Source organism: Lates calcarifer, linkage group LG10 (genome assembly GCF_001640805.2).
Source record: "Lates calcarifer isolate ASB-BC8 linkage group LG10, TLL_Latcal_v3, whole genome shotgun sequence".
NCBI lineage: Eukaryota > Metazoa > Chordata > Actinopteri > Centropomidae > Lates > Lates calcarifer.
The window spans coordinates 22,549,854-22,570,828 of record NC_066842.1 but is presented as its reverse complement, the minus strand read 5'-3'; the positions used below and the strand labels follow the sequence as shown (position 1 = coordinate 22,570,828).

General features: G+C 39.0%; 2 protein-coding genes across 2 annotated transcripts in view; one reads left to right on the top strand and one right to left on the bottom strand.

The window, feature by feature from the left end:
- Nucleotides 1-7,998, bottom strand: part of hydin (HYDIN axonemal central pair apparatus protein) — a 65,621-nt gene extending 57,623 nt beyond the window's left edge. The window contains 7 exon segments of the mRNA XM_051073345.1: nt 2,501-2,625; nt 2,924-3,123; nt 3,705-3,839; nt 4,214-4,333; nt 5,923-6,048; nt 7,370-7,489; nt 7,917-7,998. Of these exon segments, the coding sequence (XP_050929302.1) occupies nt 2,501-2,625; nt 2,924-3,123; nt 3,705-3,839; nt 4,214-4,333; nt 5,923-6,048; nt 7,370-7,462 (799 nt within the window). The 5' untranslated portion in view covers nt 7,463-7,489; nt 7,917-7,998.
- A 1,624-nt stretch (nt 7,999-9,622) lies between these two features.
- On the top strand, nt 9,623-20,156 carry pnp6 (purine nucleoside phosphorylase 6). The gene is made up of 6 exons (XM_018703616.2): nt 9,623-9,801; nt 12,362-12,531; nt 12,631-12,734; nt 15,846-16,021; nt 16,099-16,289; nt 17,460-20,156. The coding sequence occupies exons 1-6, from the start codon at nt 9,767-9,769 to the stop codon at nt 17,654-17,656; spliced, it is 873 nt and encodes a 290-aa protein (XP_018559132.1). The 5' UTR covers nt 9,623-9,766; the 3' UTR covers nt 17,657-20,156.
- The last annotated feature ends 819 nt before the right edge of the window (nt 20,157-20,975 follow it).

The following is a 20,975-nucleotide window of genomic DNA, read 5'->3' as shown; positions in this document are numbered from 1 at the left end:
AGCACCTGAATCCCCCCACACACACACACACACTCATACATAGTTCAAAATGGGGGTAGTGCAGCATGGAATATCCACCCAGGAGATGCACAGCCAATAAGAATGAACCCAAGTCTTTTTTCCTGTATGGTACACAACTATTCCACTATATTTGTTGAATATCATGGGATTTTTCTCTGTCTTGTAGGGAGGTATGTATCTGAAATTAGTACTTGTCTGAAATTAGCTTTTGAGACACTTTGATGTGGGCATCTTGGGTCAGGAGCAAGGCTGATCTAATTCTGACTAAAGCATCCCCTTGCTTAATCAACTAAGCCAGTCCTGTTTGCTGTTGCTATTTTTAGCAGCCAAGATTTAGCTTGGAGTACATATGAAATGAGAAATCTCTCTGTTCTGTTGTTAACTGTAAACTGATGTTCTGATGAAACTGCACTGAAATTTTCAATGTTGAAAATGCAGTGAGCAGTCTAAGCCCCAGTTTAATCATCACATGCAGTTTTTGCTGAACAGGATAAAACCCATGCACTGATGTTTTCAGCAACATTCTCCTTTTACCTCTAATTGATCCCCTTGTGTGTGTACATGAAAAGTCAAAAGCTTTGCCTTTTTGCCTTTGATGTTAAAGAGTCAGTCAAGGCAACCCAAAAAAATGACCGTCAGGTTACAGAATTACAGTATAGGCTAACAGTGGGTAGGGCCCTTGAATCACTCAAAAAATACTGTTAAAAGATTTCCACATACGAGCAGATTTGTCACAAACGTAAAAACTTGTAAAGCATAGATAATACAATCAGCTACCACTAAAACAATCAAGAACTGGTACTATAAATCTAAATAAAATGAATGAATGAATAAACAGAATAAATGATTCATTAGTTTACTACACTGAGCTGAGATGAGCTGATTCAACCATCACCTTAAACAGACCAAATAATACTGTCACAGTTTAAACTAATAAACACAGTATAGCTTTGTTGTTATTCATCTTTGACACAGAGATAACATTCTACTGATTTGTTTCCATGGAATGGCAACATTCATGTCTATAATTTATATATACAAATAAGCAGCACTAGCCACTTGTTTTTCTGTGCATTAGTATGCAGATAATCTAGTTCTGAGCAGCCATTTGCAAAATGTGGTTTTACAAGCAGAGATACACAGATTATTGTGAATTACTGTGTATGCTAAGGCCATTTAGATGTAATTTTAGAAAAAAATAAGAGCTGCAGAGCCAGAGGAGAGGAGGGTAGAGGAGAGGAGGAGAGGAGAGGAGAGGAGAAGAGAGGAGAGGAAGAGAGATAACAAAGCCTAGAAAAAAGCTGCACTGACCAGTAAATACCATACACCACAGCCATCATAGACTCAATCCCCACCACACTCACAGTCCACTTCCCTAGGGATGTTATAAATTCTCCTTTCATTACCATTACTTATTTCACCTTTGGCTTCACAGCCCCAAGCAGACACAAGCACACACACACATACTGACACAAGCTCCAAAGTACCTTGTTAGTATCTACTCATCTGTTACATTCAAGGTTAAAGGATTATTCTGAATCCAGAACCAGTCATATCCATACGTGCACATACAGCCATACACACAGTGAATTAGGTTTAAATCAAGCAGCAAAAAGAAGACAATTAGGAAGGAGACAATGAGCACTTATTTGGATCAGCTTGGGGAATCGATTTGTGCTGGGCTGCTACAGACAGGTATGTGGATGGTGGGCCCTGTTTAGCAGTCCTGTTCTGCTTCAGGGTCACAATTGCTTCAGAGAGAGAATCTTATTATGGTGTCTGCCACCATGATTACAGCAAACACATTCATCCTTTTAGTTCCACATCATTTGATATTGCTGATTATGCAAACTCCTTTAGTAGTTTGAAATCTCTCCTTCCCTCCATATGTGTGTTTGTTTTGTGTTGTAGCCGAGTAATAACAGCTATACAATGAGAAAATGTACTTTATGCATGTTTATGTGTGTTAACGAAGAGAAGTATACAGCATATACACTAAGTTATTTGACAGATCAATTTCATATCAGACTGTCAGATTTTGATGAAGCCAAATGAAATCTATTTCTGTGACACAGTGTTTCACAAAGAGAGACAAACAGATTGAGAAGCATATTCTGACAGATGACACACAGAACATCTAAAAAAAACTCACCACTTCTCATCTGTGGAGGCATTCACAGTATACTAAAATTTAGTTTCTGGAAACATGCTCAGATGGAAAAAATAACACAGTTGATGATAAGCACTCTGTAACAAGGTCATTCCTTTTAAGTCTTATTAAGATATGCTGGTCAGATCAGCTATGAATATTTTACTACTTTTCACTCTTTACCCCTATTTTTACTTTGGGAAATCGTGAAATTATGCCACTGTGCGACTGACAGCCAGTTATATCAGAGTTATCATAACTTATTTTTAAAGTTGTTTATGGCACAGTTTCGTAGTTTTGTTTGTTTTGAGATTCCTGAATTTCGCTCACCAGTATGGTAGTGCAGCATCAGGTCCTGGCTGTGGTCTCCTACAGTCATAGGGTGGAAATCCACAGTCACCTGCATGCTCTCACCTACATCAAGAGTCCCAGAGGAGGGTGTCACTGAGAAAGGCCTAGAACAGAACAGAATAGCACTGAATTGAATTGAACTGAACTGAACTGAACTGAACTGAATTTAATTGAGTTGAGTTGAACTGAATTGAATTTCACAGGTGGAATACAACCAGGCTTGGTATCTGTGTTATTGCATTAATGTGTAAATTAACTGTTTGAGTTTGTGTGAGTTTATATATAAGTTATTTAAGAATGTTTTTTTAGGATTAATGCTATCTGCTGTAGAGTTAAAATATCATATATGAAATTGCTCACATAAACATAGCAGACATAAACCCATTCAGAACAGACTCTAACCTCTGTGTGAGCAGCTTGAAGTTTGCCTTGCTGTTTCCTATGTTGCGGACTAGCTGAGTCCTCTGTGTGGAAGCTTTCACCGGACAGAGGGGTAAATGGAGCTCATCTCGAAAGTCAAGAATGGCACGTGGCCCAATGGCACGGACTGGGACCTCAAACCGCTCCCTCTCTGTCACGCAAACCAGTCTGTGGTGGTAGTCCTGAATGGAGAAATATGTCAAACATTAAAATAATTTTTTAGGAAATTACATAGCAAACCTTTGTTTTCAGTATTTTCCTATATGTGTGTGCTGCACACCACTTCGCAAATCAGACACAAATCTGTAACAAGGCTCTACAGCTACGCTAGCAGCTCCATGAGGTTGTACTTAAATACACTGAGCAAAATACTACATCACCATGCTAGCATGCTCACAGTGACAATACTAGCATATTGATGTTTAACAGCTATAATATTTATCATGTTCACCATTATAGTTTAGCATGTTAGCATGCTAACATTTACGCTATGCTAACTTGTGCACAAAATATGAATACATGCTAACTACATCTGTTTAATTTTTTGTATATATTCTCACTAAGTATTACTTTAATCCATTCACCACATCCTATCCTCTGCTTCCTTGCAGATCTGATTACAGCTTCATCTAATAATCCTATCTAAATTCTATATCAACCTAAGTGCATGTTATCATGAAACTATACATTGTGCTCTCTGAATCTGGACTTCTGTGTATGATTATTCATGAAGCAGTCAACACCCCACCCTGTCTCCCCCTACCTTGTCCTCCTGTGGTGTGAAGGAGACAGTGAAAGTAGCAGACAATCCTGGTCCAATCTTGCTACCTGCATTCTCCGGTCCAAATACATGGAAATAGTCTGAGTCCTGCAGCTCCAGCTTCACTTGTCGTGAAACCTTGACAAGAAAGTGTCACACAAATGTTATAAAATGGCAAGCTCCACACAGCAACAAATACAGTCAGGCTCATACATGTGTGATTAATTATTCATTATTACTTGATGGTGTCTTGTGCAAATTGCAGCAATAAATCTTATCCAATCCCCACTTACCTTTTCCAATCATTCTGCACTCCTTAAACACAACTCATGCTCCGTGACACACACACACACACACACACACATAGACGTACACATGTGCTGCTAAGGTCAAAGCTATGCAACAGCTGGACTGTTAGCATTGTTCCATTGCACAGCTGGTCTTGATTGAAACATCAGCTCAGCAGCCATGTTGTTTTAGTAAATGTTTACTTATTCATCATTCATTCACACCTTGTCATTGTTGCGGAGGAGTAGTGGTAACTTGTAGGTCTGTGCAGAAGTGAAGTTCTGGAAGACCAGCTCAGATGGGTAAGGCTGGAAAAGCGCCTGGTCCATATCCACTAAGGATGACTGACAACACAGACAAACACTATAAAATAATGCTGATCAAAGTTATGTTTTTCATTTAAAATAATTAATTTTGTCAGAGTCACAGACACTTCTGGGACTCCTAACATTTCTTGGGTATGAGAACTCAAGGGTGCCTTCAATTTCAAAAACATTTACTGTATGACAAATGTTCATATTAATAGAAATTTACAGCACTTTTTGGAGGCATACAATGTTACATTTAAAGCAATACTCCAGCATTTAGCATTTCATTTCCCTTTGAAATAGGCAACTGAGAGGTGGCAGATAAAAAAAACAGAATGGTCTTGACTTTTGTCCTCTATTAAGGGGAAAATTGAACACACTTGATCCTACAATTCCCATAACACAACTCAACAGAATTTTTTATTAGGTTCTCCTTTCTAATAAATGCCAACATCTTTCAAAATCCACACCTCAAATTTGTCTTGCAGCTGTTACATGTAGATTTGAAGTCTCAAGCCCAATCCTTATACCTTAAAGTTAACCTGAAGTGTTATTTACACTGATGATTTTCATTGTATCATTGTAAATCATAACATAATACTGTAAGTTGAAGTGTGCAACTTCCTTTCAAGATGATGCATTCAGGGTGACCTAAAAAGGCCCTGCTGGTCATTGCTCCAACTTTTCTCCAGCAGGGGTCCACAGTGGAGGTTGGTCATATTTGCATTTGCATATTTGACAAGTCGACAAAAATGTGAACAGGATGAGATGCAAAACTGTGTCCTAATTATAATGAGAGAGCATGTACTAATTTCATAGGCGTTTCTCAAACTTTTAATGGCATTTTTGCTCCAAGCCCCCTGTGAAAGTCTGACTCTAAAGGTAGCACTCATTCACATTGGTTGCCCTCTGCCCATCAATTAGTAGATGCTGACTAAGGGGATGCTGCTTTGGTACACTGTGAATGACCTTAGCAGACAGCACATACTCTGTATGCAGCAGATTAATGATAAATCAGTGTAGGTTTGAATGTGTTGTTGTCTTCTCCTGGTCACAGCTACACTTTCAATAAGTTTGCCACATTCAGTTCTTTTTATTTACTTATATGGGATATGTCAGTTCAGCCTATGATTACGTGTGCCAACTGGGAGCTACAGTGTGTGTATACAAATGCTCAAACTGTATAGAATCAGAAACATTAGGAAAAAAATACTGATGTAGTTTTCTATACTTTATTATATATCCCTATGGTCTGCAAGTCCTTTGTAGTGAGAAGACAGCTTCAGCTCCCCAGGGTTTTATTCTGATAAAGATAAATGCATCCGCTGTCTGTAATAGCTAACTCCTGTACAACTTTCATCCTTTGCTGTAGGCTGCTGTTACTGTCACAGTTTTCAGTGATGACTGGACCAGCGTCTAGTATGTCCTTTAAGCTCATATAATACCCTGACATGTTAAACTGGTTTCATCATCCTAGTTATTGGTGCCTATTGTGACTCACTGCACCATTTTCAGCCATTTTTTTCTATTTGCTCGCTCAGAAGAATTTAGTTTAATTTTGTGGATAGAGAAAGCATAGCAAGTCTTTAAGGAACTGAGGTATCGCAACATTGGCTGGTATTTACTTTGTGATGCGTAGTCTTGCTCATGTCAAGCAGCTCAAGGATCCGGGGTGGTCGTATCTCATTGGTGTTAGCAAGGCGCTCCTCTGTAGACTGCAACATCTCCTGGGTGTAAACTGATGGAGTCACCTATAAATACGCAGCAACACAGTCTATTATTTTAACTGCACTGATTTCTGTCCCTTAAATCAGCAGTGATGTAAGAGACACCACATAAAACAAGACTGTTATCACTAATAAAGAGAATGGGAAAAAGATAAATAGCACCAGAACAGCAGGCTGCCAACTTTAAGCTGTTAGCTATGACACATATGCAAAGACATCTGCATCAAATACATACAGGAACAACAGCATCAGCTGATTTCATCATGTCTTCAAAGAATGTTAATATTCTCCCCTTCAGTAAGGACCATCTACAGCATTTTATGGTTAGAATCCTCTCCACACAATCCTCTGGCACCTCTTTATCAGTGCTCCAGAAGCAGAGAAACATCTAACTGCACTTAGCCTCTTTCAAGGTTATGTCAGAAAAGGATTTTAGCTTAAAATCTAAATCAATAATGCAGCAAAGGGGGTTACTGCATATGCAATATTTAAGAGTTAGGTGTGTATTCATAATACACTCATTTCTATTATTCAGAGACAACAAAATTGCACAAGTAAACACTATTCTTTAAAAAAAGAAGTTGTGAAATAATGTGACGTCTCTTTTGATGTAAATGATGTAAATCATTCTCATTTACATGGAGAAATACAGGTGTAACAGCCTTCAGAATATTTGTGAGGACATTGTGCTGTGGGATAAAAAGGTTGCACTGCTTCATTTACACGTTGCACAATATTATCTTATCATATTTGTATTGGTTTTTATTCGACTTACCAATAGGGAAATATGGAAACTACTATGATATTAATTCATGCTATTATTTAATTACTAGTTGTTGTTTATTTTTTTTATTTTTTTTTTAATCAATATAATTAGCTATAAGGACAAATAAAACGTTTTGTGGATCTCATTTTGACCTTTTAGATTTTGAAAAATCTAAATAAAAGTAGTTCCTACTCTTTCCACCTGCTCTAGGTATAAATACAAGCAGTCTAAGAGAGGGCAGGGGCTTACAATTGCTGAGCTGAGGTCACTGCATCAAAACACTGCAGTCACATATTGATTTGTGTTCCTTGTAAAAAGTCATGGTAATATTTAGCACAATCTGTCATTTGAAGCAGCTTCTTTAAAAGAATGGGACACTGTCCAAAACAGACACAGGAAATTGGTCCCCTATTAATTCATGACAAAAACCTGGTTTCAACATCTCATTAATTTCACAGGGATACTTCTACTTCTGTGTGAGCTATGTGTCATGTTGCTACAAAGTTTCACAACAGAATCCACAAGCACTGGCAAATGTGAGTTCACATAGAAAAAGCGAAAACAACATGACATTCTCACCCTTCTTGGCTTGTCCTCCTTTAGAACAAGTTTATAATTGTATAATCTGTTCTTTAACCATTTCGTACTTGCGTGTATCTCAGTGGCTGTCATTTTGAATGTGTCTCATGGCAAAAATACCTGGAAAAAAATAGAAGAAAAAGTAGTCATTTGTAGATTTCTAATTACACTCCTACCACTTCCTTCATGCGATGCTCACGCTTAGGCTGTGGTTGTTACTGTAGTAACAGTAACCTAGATCTGTTTCGCTAATAACGTAATGCTATAGAGCAATACAATAGGCTCTTCACCACATTTGGAGGAAATTTATTCCTCCAAATTATCTGTAATTGCTTGTAACTGGAATTGCACATAAAGATTACTAATAGCTTTAAAATATATTTCGTACTGCCGAGGTCTTCAATTTTCCTGTCGACTTGCTGTATAATCGGGATGTTAAATCTATCACCTATTCGACACTTCCCTCCCGTCACTTAACGTTAGAAAAAACTTAATGGTGAAACCTGTTTCTTGTTGCATCATCAAAAAGACATTAACAAAGTCTTACCATTCCGTAAGTGAATAATCTGTGGATTCAAAACTCTCCGAAATTCAGCCTCAAACTCTCAGTCAACTTCGTTGTGGGTTGTTGCCGTGGCAACGCACTCAACCAACCGCCCAGTAAAGCATTTTCTGATTGGCTAGCTGCTGTTACGTTGGCAAAAAACCATTGATGTATTATAAACTCTAATAGTACATCAATGGCAAAAATAGACTTAATCTAGTGCATCATATTTCATAAAATGATACTATTTTGTATGTAAAATCTTAATCTGCATCCAGTAAGTAAATCTGTTGTCAATCAAAAAATTATCCATTGCAAACTTTGAAAAAGCCAGAATCAAAAGATGAAAGTTAGATGATATCATATCCAGGACACATCCCACTCCTATAATTCTCTCTCTTTCTTTCTCTCTCTGTCACACACATGCACGCACACACACACGCAGTCAGGCAAACACATATACATACATGCCAAAAAACACCATTTGAGCACTGTGTGTGTTTAAGAAGGTCATTAGGGTAGTGGGACTACAAAAAGGGATTTGAAAACCCAGTAAGCATGACAGGTCAGGAATTTCTAGTTTAATCTACAATTTTACAAATCCACTTACTTATCCCCTTTGAGTGTCTGTTCATGACATACGGTATATAGAATGATATGGTACATTGCCCTGAAGTAGAGGCACTTTGACCCCAATCAACACTGAAGTATTTTCCTTGAAGCCTCATTCTCAGAATGTCTTTATTTTCAGTATATCATCAGCCACTGAAACATCTGATCAGTGATTATTATAATATAATATAATTCTGTCCACTACTGAGTGTAAATTACCTGGGTATCACTGCTCAGATTAATGTCAACATTCTATTTCAAGCCTTCCTCACATTGCCAAGAACAAAATGCTTTATTTATATATTTTTTAGTCAAATTGAAAATGAGTCAGCCTCTATACCCACTATGTCTACTGTTGAATGTAAACTGTGTTAAAACATCAAAATTCCAGGAAAGATATTGGAGACCTGACTTCAGAGCCACACTAATGCACTGCAAAGATTTAGATCATAAAGTCTGTTAGTTGGTGAAAATGTTGTTTAACTGCTCTACAGCTCTGGTCATTGGTAGATATCATTGGTAGGACCTTGGCTCATTACACACTTAAACACATTAGGTACACAACATATTGGTTTACAGTTCTTTTAGTTTTATAGCCCAGAGTTCTAGCTTTCAGTACACCTTTTCTGTTTCTCTCATGACTTTCATTCTCTCCCGCTAACCCATGAGTCAGCACTTGAATTGTTTTGCAGCCTCTCTCTCTCTCTCTCTCTCTCTGTGTGTGTGTGCTGTGTCACAGTGAGAGAGAGAGAGAGAGAGAGAGGAGTGTCTGTACATCATGCCTCAGGCTGTTATCATGCAGTTTCCTGGCTTTGAGATGAAGTCACTTGTAGAATTAGTTCATTTTGGTCTTTTTTAAAGATGTTCATTAAAAAACAAACAAACAAACAAACAAACAAAGAGTCGTTGCTGATTTTAGCCTTCCCCTTTCTCTTTCCCTCACTTTCTTTCTCATTGTTTCTCACTCTGTTTCCAGCCCTGTCTCTCTCGGTGAACGGATCAGTGGGCTGCTCAGTCTGGTAGAAAATTGGATTTAGTCCTTCAAAGGGAATCTGCGGAGGACCCGCCCCTTCGATTTATACGCCATGACGTCAGCGCGCACCGTGACCTCCGCCGCTCCGTCCGCCGTGGCAGGATCTCCATCAGCATACTGAACTACCGTGAAATCAGCACGGAAATCGCCTGTCAGAAACGACACGAACAGCGTCTTATCAGCATATTGACCCCACTCATCATCAGCTATGGACGCGGCGCCCTCCCCCTCCAGTCAGTGCAGGTAAGGCCACTGAGGCTGGCTATTGGTGAGACGGACTGAGCTGAGTCTCATGATTGTCCAGACCACACTGTAGCCTAATTATATTGTTAAAATAATTACGCCTGTATAATTAGTGAAATTTGCAAGGTGCACCTTGTGAAATCTGAGAATCGTTTAGAGAAGCAAAGGCAACAGTATCATGAAGGCTTTATTCTGAGGATTATAGTAGCCTATGGGGGCTTTCCTCCTAGGATGACACCTCTCACTCTGACGTAATCGTGTATGTTACAGGTGGTTTACACGCACATCGTATCTATACGTTCTGCTTTTTCCTCCCGTGCTGTAGTCGAATTCCTTTCATCAATAATGGCTTTCTCCGGACACTTAACATGTCGGTTGTGCGTGTCTGCTTAACTGAAAAAATCGGAGCTAAACAACAGCCCAGGCTGGTCAGACACGCTTATGTTTTCAGGACGAGTTGTGATGTGTTTGCCAAAAAATGTGTGGCAGACAGCCTGGAGGCCGCCCCGTCCCGCCCCGCTCCGCTCTGCTTCCTGCTCCGGCTGCCTAAACACATAATTCTGGCAGCACCGCGGACAGCTCCGCGCTAAGATCCAGAGAGAGAAGAGCTCACTTCCAGCTCTGGGTGAAATCTGTTATTTTGCCGTTACATAACACGTACTTTGGTGTCAAAGACGTGTGTGACTGTATAATGATGACACGTGATTCGATTCAGAGTGTATTTTATTTATTTTATTTATTTAAGAACAAGATTTTTTTTTAATTGATCCATATTAAAAACAGTAGATGAATACATACACATCATCAACATGAAAAGTCATTAGACCAGAAATAACAAGATAGTATTGTAAACTGAATTTTGTAGATTATGTTGTAGGCCTGGTTTAGTTGTTGTCAAAAAAACTTTTGTTTGTTAGCTATCAGTTTGGTCAGTCTAGTTGGCTAATCTTATTCTAATCTTAATTCAGCAGTGGAATACACAGTGAATTAGCTGGACCAGCCTCCTTATTTACAAGGACAATTCACTGACTCTCATAAAAAATATTACAGGAGATTTCTTCATGTTTTTGTTGGACAAGAGAGTTTTTTATGGCTATGTTATATTACACATCACTGCTGATGTCTTGAAGTTTCAGTTCCAGGGTTTTATGAATCATTGATTTAAAAAAAAAAAAAAAAAAGATGCTCAGTTATCAGGTTAGGTTACCTGAATTGCTGGCACCAATCCAACGAATTTGTGTATGACCCGCACACAGTGCAGAAGTTGTAGCAGTCATCTGTTTCTCTGCCTAATTGCAACTGTGGTTGAGTGTTTCTGTGTAAACATTACCACCTGAAAGGTGTAAATGTCAAGGGTAACTTCTGCAACTGACAGGTAATGAAAGCCAGACAACAGTTGTGTCACAGTTGTCTGTGCTGAAGAGTGAAAGGTTGACTTTTAAGGTGTTAGGATTTTAGAGAAAACAGAAGTACACTTCTGCTTTTTTAGTGACTCACACAGTCATTAAAAGCTACTCAGGCAGTCGAAAGGAGCATTATGCACACATTATGCACACATTATGTTCATAGTCTTTGACCTCACCCTGTTCCAGGTACAAATACACCCATTGTGATGAAAAGAAGTGTGGTAGGATTGAACACCCAAAGCTAGTCTGATGTAACAGTCATTTTAGACAGCAGCATTGGTCTGGTTTGGGCTGCAGCCTGAAGTGTCATTGTGTTTTAATAACAAAGCTTGAGGCAACAAGGGAACATTAACATGGTTATAGCTTTACAGCCAGATTTATAACCAGAGTTATAGCCTGTTTCAGACTTTGTGTAATGTAGTACCTCGAGGCATTTCCAATCAAATCAACATCCCTGAATAATAATTCGGCTTAAACAACTTAAAATGGCAAAGTAAAAACCAGTATGTGTTTTGCACAGTGCATTATTTATACTTAATGTTACTGAGTGTTCCTTTCCATGAGCTTTTACTCATTCCTGTATTTTCCCCTGCAGCTGATCTTTTCTAGTACTTAGCATGATTGTTACAGAATATTGGATAACATTATCGTGACAATGAGCAATAGCTTGGCATGAGTTTTTTGAAACTTGATTTGTCATGATGACATGTTTATGCTGTGGTTGAACATTTTACTAAGACCTGCTCTGTTAAATTGTTTATGTAGAAATCTGTTATAGATCTGACTATTGAAACAATGTGAAAACCAAAGCTGAACCAAACTGACTTTTCTTTTCTATAGGGTTTTACTTGTTGCCTGTCAGTTGAACCTGTCCTACTGCAACTGATGTTCATGTACATGTGGACAGCTATATGTCAGTTGCACATGGACATATTCTGTTTTCAGCTAGGCTTTTCCAGAGTTTTCCCAATGTATTGCAATAATGTAATATGCCTGGATACCCTCCTCAGAATGTGATGACTTTTAATTCTAGTATTAATTGTGTTTTTCCCTGTTGATGATGGTTAGATTGTAGTTATCATAGAGAAGAGTAACTGATTTATGAGCTACAGTTTAGTAATATATGATGCAAATTTTTTTCCCATTATTTACAGATACAGTTATGATGAGTACAAGGAGACAGCAGATTGGCTGCTGGCCCACACAAAGCAGCGTCCTAAAGTGGCCATCATCTGTGGGTCAGGCCTGGGCGGTCTGGCCAATCTGCTGGACGACAAGACTGTCTTCCCATATACGGACATCCCACGTTTCCCCATCAGCACTGGTAGGTTGTCTTTGTAAATGGCATTTTTATCAGCAGTGAATGATGTGTTTGGACGCTGTGGATGTTAGCTGCTGCTCATACTGTATGCGTGCTGTGCAGTTCCAGGTCATGCCGGTCAGTTGGTGTTTGGGAGGCTGAAGGGCCGTGAGTGTGTCTGTATGCAGGGGCGATTCCACTTCTATGAGGGCTACGACATACACACGGTAAGCTACAAAATTCTTTGTACATCAAAGCTAATTATACCCCTGTGCTGTGTTAAGTGATTCAAAGCTGTGTCCATCTTACAATAACTGCATTATTCTTAAGTTGGAGTGTAGGGCATTTGATCTTATGTTTCTGTTGTTGTGTTGTAGATGTTTATTTTTATTTTTATCATTTTTAAAAAATACTTTTTTAATATATGTCTTTCTGTGTGTATACTACTTTTATTTTTACCTTGCTGCACCGTGGGTCTAAGAGCAACAAAATTTCAATCCTCTGTATGTGCGTACATATAGCAGAATTGACAATAAAGCTGACTTTGACTTTGACTTATGTACAGTTAAAAACTAACAGGTTAGACAGACTACATTCAAAATACAGGCCCCAGTGTACAACCAGGTTATATAATAGCGTGTGAACACCACAGCCTTCTCAGTTTTGGTTTGCGTTGTGTCAAATACCACATGGCTCCATGTGTTAAGGAGGATGTGTTGCTGAACATTTATACAACCTTGCATTGAAAAGCAGACGGGTACGTGCTTCTGATTTGGTACAAGGAATATCTGTGGAAAGTATTTGCTACTGCTCAGACAGTGCAAAGGACGCTGCATGAAGTCAAACACTGCTCACAAATGAGCACACAGTTGCACACAGTGACCATGAAAATGGAGGTGGGAATGTGCTGATATTGAGCTGCCTGAGAGCAAAAGGTACAAAAGAGGTGAAATTTATAGATGACACTCTGCTTGCGTTTGTATACCCAAATACTGAATGAAAAGATGACTCCCAGTCTGAAGAAGCTTGGCAGGAGAGAAACTCTCCAACTAGGGCAGCGTTCCCAAACTCACTACAAAAATCTCACAGGAATTTTTAAACAGGGACAAAGTGGAAAACTATGACCTGGCCAAGTATGCTGTACACTGTCTGTACTACTGCAAGTCTTTGTTTTTGTTATTGGTTGGTGTAGCAGAATATTATACCTAACCTTAAAGTCTACAGCCATGCTATTGGTTATGTGAGGCTGTACCTAGGCACATTGGTGCTTTACGCTATATGCTGACATTAGCACGCTAATATGCTTGCAATGAAAATGCTGTTGTTTCAGGCTCATTAGTGTGTTAGCATGCTAGCACTTGTTAATTAGCACTAAACACAAAATAAGAAGGGTAAGGAGACTAATGGATGATACTAATGTCTGTACAACATCAGTTCTAAATGTCTGTAAAAAAGTTCATGTCAGTCCATCCAGTAGTCACTAAGATATTTCAGGACCAAAGTGTTGGACCCACCAACCAACATTACCATCCAAAGAGCCAAGCATCATGGCCTAAAACATGTGTTTGATTGCCTGTAAATATGTTTGATTTCAGCATTACATTGACAGTCTTTTGGTCTTGTTTACTTTACTAATCATTATGCTGGAAATACATTAGTTAAAATGAAATCTGAATGGTCTCCATGTGGACCAGTACTCTGCTTTGTTAAAAGCATTGTATCTCAATTTTTTGTCACAAGCCAACTTGCTTCTGCATTTTGAAACCTTGCTGATACATGCAGTATTCTATACAGGATAACTGAACTACAGCTGGCACTTTAAACTGTGACTTTGTCAATCGCTTGGAGAAAAATATCTATTCTGTATGGGTGTAGGCCTGATCTTTAAACCATGGGTGTGAACAAAAACGTACTTTGTTATTCTTGTCAGGGAGGAGCCACTTTGCAAGGTTGATTGATTTTGTGCCAGATCCCATTATTTTAAGTTTTAAAAAGACACTAGGCTGTAGTGATAATTGTAGATACAGTTTGAATAACTAGCACTTACAGTATATCTGTAAAATAGATTCAGATTCAGTGGCTAAAACTTGACATTTTTCATATTGTTTGATATTCAGAGATATCAGACATTTAAGAATTTATCTCATCTCCAGTCATGTCATTTTATCATCAAATTGTGTAAACTTGGTGTCCTCTGTTGCCTTTTGAACAGAGCCTGACAGACCTTTGGCTAACAATTTACTATGTGTGTTGATGATCAGCTGCGTAGTTGTGATGACAATAAGAAAATCACCCACTGAGTCAACGTGGGACTGGCCTTTGGCCCATCGAGATACTGTATTCTAGATTTATTTTATTGCCAGCTGTGATGTGCCATCTTCACATAAAATGATCCATATAATTCCTCTGAATAATAAAATCCAGTTTGATAGAAGGTGAGATGCATTATGACCCTCCAGTGTCCTGTTAGGACTTTAGACAGGTGATATATTAAATGCCTCTAGTTAAATCATCTACATGAACTGAGCTGAAAAGATTTTAACTCCTCCCGAGTCAAGTAAGGTAAATTCTTACAGACATGTGTTACAAATATGCCATCAGCTTGGAAATTGTGTTAGACTTTGTCCTGTGTTATGGTCCTGAAGCCAAACTGAACCAAATCCTACACTGATCAGAGAGGTGATCTTAGATAATCTTTAAAACTAGCTTAGCATAGGCAAGTATGCTTTGCCATCCAACAGCCTTTTTGGCAAATAATGTATTACAGTTCAACCATCGACAGTTCTTTCGTTGTATACACAAAACAGCTTACCCTGCTTACATTTCATCCCTGACAAGGCCATTTCCAACACAATCCATCAAATAATATGTAAAACTTACATCAAACAGACTCATGTTCCAAAATGACAGTACTGACCTTATCAAGAACCCCGGGTGCTTGAAAACCTTTCTGCACTACCTAGCAAAACACTTTCAATTCAAGCTGTAGAGAAATGTGAAATAGAAAAAAAGCAATTTCCAAATGTGACTGCAGTGGAAAGTAGCAACAGTCATTTACAGGCCATCAGCTGCCAAATAAAGGTTATCATAGAACCACAACTGTTTCAGACATACCAAAACCTATAGTAATAAAAAATCTAGCCTGGAGTCTACTGACATCAGCACATGCTGAAGCTGTCCTATCTAAAATATTGGCTTCTCGAGTGATGCGTTTCCTCCTCTGTGGTTCCCATCTGGCCCCCATCTTGTACTTCCCATTTGTAACAATCTGATATACATCAAGGCAATAAAACAGCAACAGTGTCTGTCTCTGAAGCTTTGAATGTTTGTCTCTCTAGGTGACATACCCAGTGCGAGTCTTCTTCCTGCTGGGTGTGGAAACTCTGATTGTGACAAACGCTGCAGGGGGACTGAACGGCAGCTACAATGTGGGAGACATCATGCTCATTAAGGATCACATCAATATGCCAGGCTTTGCAGGGCAGAACCCACTCTGTGGGCACAATGATAACAGGTACAGCAACGCAATAGCTACAAAAGTGAAATGTCTGTGTTTCCCAAATCATTTCTGTAACTAATTCATTTCTCTAGGTTTGGAGTGCGTTTTCCGTGCATGTCGGATGCGTATGACCGTGGGTTGAGGGCTCTGGCCAAGCAAACAGCAGAGGAGCAGGGCTGCGACAGCTTCCTGCAGGAAGGGGTTTACTGCATGCTGGCTGGACCGACATATGAGACCATTGCAGAGTGCAGAGTCCTGCAGATGCTGGGGGCTGACGCTGTGGGTTAGTACAGCTCCGTCACACACTCATAAGGGCCTGTTGTGGGAAAGCCTCTCAACAGTACATCACCAACATTAGATGAACTATAAAAACAAATATGAATACATTATTCAGGTAATGCACTCTGATAAAATGCAAACAGCATGGAAGTGAAGGTTAAAACTTGACTAATGTTGCACAGGTGCTATCTTTACCACATTATCTGATATTGAAGCCCTGGCACCTTAAGTGATTTGACAGTACATAGGCACTGATGAGCTGAAGTGAGGGACTCTCTCAAGTGAAAGCAAAACGGCTAAAAGAGCTTTCCAGATTTTTATCAATAGCTTTCTCATTGTGTTAAATAGACACTTATGCATAACCCTTCTTTTTTTAGAATTATGTGATATGTCCCAATGAGCTATTATGGAAGGTTACTTGTCAAGACATTGCTCATTTTTTTATCATAGACGCCTCAGACCAACTTTCATCTGGGTCTCCTCCTTGTACTATTTACTCAACCAGTTTTCAAAAATCAAACAGTGTAGTACAATGCAATTCTAATCTGTATTTTTCCAATGTTAAAACCTCCTATTTTGTTTCTGCTATTCACATGGACCACAGACAGTTACACACAACAAGTCATGCCTGTCCCAAACCTCTTATTATGACTCATAGGAGTGTGTCCTGAAACAGTGGTCCTGTGGCTGCAGGAGCTATGCCACAGATGAAAATCACTGTTGAAGTATAAAATAAATATCTAGCCCTTATATGATGTGACAGTGCAATGGTAAAAGTTTGACTGATGCTGTCTCACACGATTGCTAAATGTCACTTAAAAATGAACTATTGGCTGTAATAAGCAGCTTGCACAAACAACCTATTGGGGCGTTATTCATAGGAAGACTTACACAGCATTTATTTAGACTCAGTTTAGATTTAGTTTTCTCCTTTTTCAGGGCTCAAATACAAATCATGTTGAATCATTTGATTAATTTAGTTAAATATGTCATTAATATGCAGTTTTGTATTTTTTTTTTTTTGCTGGTAGCTAAACTTAAATGCATACAAAAAGAGTAGAAAGCAATTTCAGTGTAAGCCCAGCCAAATTAGGCATTTTCCCGAGAACAGAATTGAATTCCACTTCTGAGTTTTAATGTCTTTATGCACACAATTCTCCTTCCTTTTTTCTAGGTATGAGCACAGTCCCAGAGGTGGTGGTGGCTCGTCACTGTGGCTTGCGTGTTTTGGGTCTGTCTCTCATCACCAACAAGGTTGTGACAGATTATGACAGCAATTCAAAAGCAAACCACGAAGAGGTGCTGAGGACCACCGAGCACCGAACCCAGGACCTCCAGAAGCTTGTCAGCCAACTCATTTCCAAGATCTAGCTCATCTGAAATCTGCTGGGACACACCTACCCACCCACACACACACACACACACACACACACACACAAAAACAACCTAGTGCCTAACAACTTGGTAATTGGGGGGCGTGGTAATCATAGCTTTGAACAAATGGTAAAAAGTATGTGTAGTTGGTGAGGTGTTAAAGTTGGGATGGATAGGTTATTATTTTTTACTGGGTCATGTGTTTAACCAGGGGAATGTGAGTGAGATGTTTTTAAGATAGAGAGAACAAATGTCATAAGCCACTTAGAGACCAGGCCCTTTCTAACACCTAAAGAGTAACTTAACACCATGCTGAGAAGCCTCCACAACCCTCTCTGGATGGAAGTTTCAAGTATATTTCACTAACAGACCACACCAAGCATCAGTTTTGCCTGTGGTGGGTATGGTCCAAAGTGTGCTCTGCTGCACCGGTAACCACATCCAACAGTGATGCCATGGTGTGCTGCCCTGACACACCCTGGTCAGTAAACTTCTGAATTAGTGGCAAGGTGAGATTTTAAACCACTGCAGGCCAGCAAAACCAAGAGTTTTCTCCTTTTTTCAGGGGCTGTTAAGATGCTCTTTAATAATAGATGGCAAATGTGAATCATGAGATGTGGAAACCAGGGTAAGGAAATGCAGTGAAAGCAGAATTTGATTCAGAATGACAATTAATGGGTGTCTCTAAAATCCTTGGCAGACATTTGGACTTTTGTTGCATATATTATTGATTCCAAATTTAGTCCTGTAGTGGCTAAGATCATGTCTTATAATTACAGAATATCATTCTGTTATATAAAATGACCATGTTCTCATATATCCAGATCATTGATTGATTTAACAGGAATACAGTGACGGCTACTGTACAACCCCACCAGTGTGTATTTCTATCCTGCATCAGAGCTGAAGGGTTGTTGGGGTTTTCTCTGTACTGCCTGTTGGCAGCATACAATAAGACTTTCTGAATGCTACGCCAGTATATTTTAGTGCATCTAAACAGTGTAATGAATATGGGACAAGTTAATGGTCAGCTTATGCCACTGACTGCTAATGACTACTAATGGGTACATGCATGATCAGCCTTTAGACATCTCAGTATGTCTAAAGGCTGATCACTACCTAGTGATCATAATTTTTATGATCACTAGGTAGCAACCTGTTCTCATTATTTATTTTACAGCTTTTAATAACTGTCATGAAGGTTTTATATGCTGTCACTGACAACTTGTCAATCCTTCATTACTCATGTACTTCTTAGTAAGAACAAATGCGTATGTATACAGCTACCACATATGCATGTATGATCTACCAGTTACATGTATTCTGAAGACACTGTGCACTTATGGGCTGGTCTTGACAAAAAACCCCAGCTTATTACTATTGCAGGGTTTACTCATGTTTCAGAGATAATCATAATAACAACCATAATAACAGCTGCTAATTAGAGAGTATTGATTAGTTCTTGTGATCAAACAGAGTCATTGGGACCAATTTGCACCTTCTGTCCTTTATTTTGTGATTGATGCACAACAAATACTTAGCTATTAACCAATAGAGTTTTATGTATATTATCCTATGATCAAAGCAGAATTTATTTTTAAACTAATTTAATGTATTAATTGATTTGTTTTTTAAAAAGAGACAAAATTCCAATGGCATGTCAGTCTAACTCCTCACTGATTCTTTGACAAATCTCTGAGAAAGAATGAAAGTTTTAGCTAATTCAGTGTTTTAAACACCTGTCCAATTACAGAGAACTTTTAATTTTATAGCAATCTTATAGATTTATATATAGAAATTGAATGAGTCAAAGTAAAATATGATATAATCTGACAGGTTTTTCTGCGGTGGATTGCGTCCATTTTATTTGCACAACAACAGACCATAACACTGTAATATCAAGAAGGGCTATAAGATCTGTGCCTGCAGTTTTCAATCTTCTCTGGATTGAGCTAGAACCCCCTGCCAGGTTCTCTTGACCATCTTATTCATTAGCGCTGGAAAGGCCAGAGAAATCCTTAGATCAGCAGTCCTGCTCTCTGGCCATTTGTATCAGGCTTAACATTAAGATGCTAATGGGAGTCTTAAAGGGGAATTCCATGCTGAATGAAGCCTGCCATCATCGAAATGTAAAATCTGGAGCTGCCACATGCACAATAAAAAGGAAATATTGTTATTTACACACAATGAATTGATTCTAAGAGGCTTATCTCATTATTGAATGCATTTACTGCTACCATCTATCATATTTTCCTGCATGGGCATACCACCAAATTTTGCATTTTGTTTCCTTGGTAGTCTTCTGTTGTCTGGTTGGGGACGTCTTCCTCACATCCTCTGATCATATTTACAGTTTAATCATATTTACTGTATCCAGGTCTCAGGTTAGAAACGAATTCTCTTGCAAAATAAATTGGCTATATCTCTGACTATTGATTCACAGTAATTCATTTTCACGTAAAATGTTGCTGCTGTCAAATAAAAAAAAAAAACCTTGCAGATACATCTGGACTCTTATTTTCTGTCATGGATGAGTGCACGTATTTGTGTTGTGTGTGTGTGCGTGTTGTGTGTATACTGATAGGGGTACGCCCCTAAAATCAATCAATAAGGGCGTAAAGGTTTGCTTTCAAGAAGATAAAGTTCCTCCATTTTCAGTGACAAAAAAATGCACTAAACAGACACACACCTCATCAACATATCCACATTCTCTCTCTCTCTCTCTCCGCTTCACTCTCTCAACACACCTCAAACAGATGAAGACGCTGTGAGATTGAGATGAAGGGGAAATGGCTGTTCTGTGCCCGGCCTCTTTCTGTTACATAATTGATCTACATACAGCATGTAGAGGTGGAGCCCCTGTGGATCTTAAATATTAATACAAATGAACCAGGCAGCCCGACAACACAAACACAACAGCTGTACTAGCCTGGGTTGTATTTACACACATTCACACAAATGCCTTATGCCACAGCCTCACTGCACAAAGTCAGACGTCTATCAAATATATGCATGTAGGATGCAAATGGCAGGCTCTCTGCTTTGAATGGAGGGAAACTGAAGGCAGGACAAACAGATAAAGACAGATGATAAGGAGTGACTAAAGAGAGTAAGAGAGGAGAATGAAGTGTGTTTGACTCGGCAGTCCCCGCAGGCTGGCGACAGGCCTCATCTGTAATGTAATGTTGATCTATCTATTGTCGCCGTGCCAACTGAGCCCAGGGCCCGCTATTGATTATTACAGGGTGAAAAGAGAAGCTGAGGAAATAGAGCAGGACAGCTCTGCTGAGTTTACACTCTTAAACACTCTCACATG

Bases quoted from the DNA above. Each gene is read 5' to 3' on its own strand.
- pnp6 (XM_018703616.2), top strand. From the start codon at position 9,767: ATGGACGCGGCGCCCTCCCCCTCCAGTCAGTGCAG. The intron at 12,735-15,845 runs GTAAGCTACAAA...TTGTCTCTCTAG, and splicing joins AGGGCTACGACATACACACG to GTGACATACCCAGTGCGAGT. The intron at 16,022-16,098 runs GTACAGCAACGC...TCATTTCTCTAG, and splicing joins TGTGGGCACAATGATAACAG to GTTTGGAGTGCGTTTTCCGT.